The sequence below is a fragment of the Rhagoletis pomonella genome, unplaced genomic scaffold, assembly GCF_013731165.1.
Source record: "Rhagoletis pomonella isolate Grant_MI unplaced genomic scaffold, Rhpom_1.0 Rhpom_scaffold_00010, whole genome shotgun sequence".
Taxonomy (NCBI): domain Eukaryota; kingdom Metazoa; phylum Arthropoda; class Insecta; order Diptera; family Tephritidae; genus Rhagoletis; species Rhagoletis pomonella.
Window position 1 is genome coordinate 19,995,347 of NW_023458564.1, and position 2,843 is coordinate 19,998,189.

Sequence of the window (2,843 nt, forward strand, 5' to 3'; positions counted from 1 at the left end):
CTTCTTGCTTCAATTTTATTTGTGTGGTTTTTCTGATACACATTAAAACGTCATCACTTCGTGATTCAGTTGTGTCTTTAATCTTTCGCTGTACGGACACGGTGGCCATTTCAGTGAAGCAGTGTATCAATATGGTTGGCCGTGTGCTAGTCTATGGTGGCAAAGGCGCTTTGGGCGCTGCCTGTGTTTCACACTTTAAATCAAATAACTACGTAAGAGCCAACTATTAACTTTTTACAATTTTGGATTTTAATAAATCGAAAGTATGTATTTTAGTGGGTGGGAAGTATTGATCTTAATGTTAACGAAGACGCGGACGCCAGTATCGTATTACCCCGTGATCTAGGTTGGGAGGAGCAGGAAGCTGAAGTTCTAACAAAAGTTGGTGACGCGTTGAATGGACAGAAATTGGATGCTGTAATTTGCGTGGCCGGTGGCTGGGCGGGTGGTAATGCCGCCAAAGGTTAGTAATTCAAAGAAGGCCACCCGACGACAAAAAATCTTCCTTCTGAATCTACGACGAGATACATAGATACTTGAATTTGGTTTTATCGAATAATTATGTATGTAATTGTGGTAATAATGGTAAGTAATTTTCGAGGTACTTACCTACATAAGTATGTATATGTACATACATACATGCATACAGTGACTTAAAGAAGGGATTTTATTTTTTTTTAATTCGCAATGTGTTGCAAGTTTTTTTTTATTTGTTATAAAAATATTGTTAATGCTTTAGCCACCACCACAGTGTATACAGTGAACCAAGTAGCCAAAACAAAAATGTAAATTTGGTATTTGACAATGAGCGGTAAGACAAACCGGAAGTAAAAGCTCCGGTTAAATACGACTGTTTTATTGATCACAAAATAACGCCCCAAAAAAAGGGTGATGTGGTTTTCACAGGAATAACACCCGCATGTCTTTTGGTGCCCTGAACACGAATCTGAAATCCGTTTGCTCCATTACGTCAGGATTTTTTCCTAACCCCAAAAGCGAAGCGGGCTTCAGATTCGTGTTCGCGATAATATCGTACAGGGTTTTCGACCAATTTTGATACGAAGATTTATTTATAAATACATTCGAAAATAACGTTTGGATACTCTTGTAACCTACTTGATACAGTTTTTAATTGTATAACATTGTTATGTTTTCAGGAATTTAAATTTTTTTGTGGTTTTAGCAACTTTAAAACAATAAACCTTTTTTTTTTGCCTAAAAAGTAATGGTTTTTGTTTGACTTTTATTAATAAACAGTGATGAGTAGATAATACATATTTAAAGTTTTGGTATAAGTTAATTTGTATGAGTTTTTTATGAAGTAAGAGGTAAAAATACCGCGAAATTCAATTCGGGTTTAAATTGGTTTACAAACAATAAACATACATACGTCAAAAACCAATAACAGATTTGCTTAACTTTAGCTTTATTTTTAATAACAGATAGGTAACAGATATGCTTAACTTTAACTTTATTTTTAATCCAACCTTTAAATATAAAGTGAGCTTTAAAGTTAAGCGGTACTTCAGAAAACGACCCTAAGTGTTCTGATTCGATGTTTTGTCTACCAAGCGACGAATTTGCGAAAAACAATGGGAAACTGCCTTCCACAGCTCACATACATATGGGGGAATCATTTTAGTCCAAACAACTTTTCTGCTTCAGTAGTGAAGCGAAAGAGTTTCAAGTCACAGCTGGGCAGCATCTTCCCGGCGGGCGACTGCGCGCGGTATTCGCGTATTAATACTCGCTATACTTAAGAAGGCAGCAAAAGCTTCATTCAACTCTGCACTACCACGGGTTAATAGAGCAGCTACTTACCTAGGAGTCGGTGCAGCCGCGGTTCAAAAGTAGCGATTGACTCCAGCAGCACTGGAGAGCGACTTGTTCGCACGCACACAGTGACATCAATTGCACGCACACTACAAAAATGCTCAGCCGAGGTTGCCCTCCTCTGCTTTAAGGCCTGACTCAGTACCAACGCAGTTTATTTCTGGGCCTTCATTTGTTATTTAAACAATATCCACGGTGTATGAAAGGTTTGGAGCTTATAAACAGCTCTAAAAAAACAATTCTTATATTAAACCTTCTCCGCATTAGGACTATTACAGCCGGTTTAATCAGCAATTTAAATGGAAAATGATTTTTTACTTTGTCAATTTCCATATAGAATTAAAAAAATTAAAACCATTTTTCACTTAAATTGCTGTTTGGCTGAAATTGGCTATTAGAAAAAAGTAGCAATATGGCAATTGACCATGATTCAATAATAGAAAGGTTTTGTAATAAAACAGTCTTCTCGCTTCCACACATAAAATCGGCTCCTTTACTTGTGCAGAATGTTGCTTACTCTACAGTTTCTAGTGATATTAGTAGTAAAACCAAAAATTCTTCATACTAAATATTCGTGAGCATCACCTTCGTTTGCGTAAAATTCCCCTCATGTGGAAATTGTACATCGACTTTAACTTATATACGTAACCGGCCGAACCCGATCTTAGGACAAACTAGTTTTTCCTAGGCTAAACTAGTTCTACCTAGATCTAATATATCCGCCCAATGCGGAAACAAGCTGGACGCAACAATATTGTGGACTGCGTACCTGGAGTTGGACTGATGAGGGTTATTTTTTTGAAGTGCGGCCGAAGGCCGCCTACGCAAAAAGGTGTTCTGCGCAAAAATACTGTCACGCCTGATCTAGTTTAGCCTAGGCAAAACTAGTCCTAAGATCGGGTTGGCCGATATCATATAATACATAACGTCGTCATTGTGCAAAAACGCGTAACTGACATTTGTTGCCAAAAATTGGATTTGCTCACACTTCCCCACAAGCTTATGGCTCA

At 37.6% G+C, this 2,843-nt stretch overlaps 1 protein-coding gene across 1 annotated transcript in view; it reads left to right on the top strand.

The window, feature by feature from the left end:
• Positions 1–6: 6 nt before the first annotated feature.
• Positions 7–2,843, top strand: part of LOC118746149 (dihydropteridine reductase) — a gene marked incomplete at its 3' end in the record, with an annotated part of 4,265 nt that continues 1,428 nt past the window's right edge. The window contains 2 exon segments of the mRNA XM_036479934.1: positions 7–212; positions 277–463. Of these exon segments, the coding sequence (XP_036335827.1) occupies positions 132–212; positions 277–463 (268 nt within the window).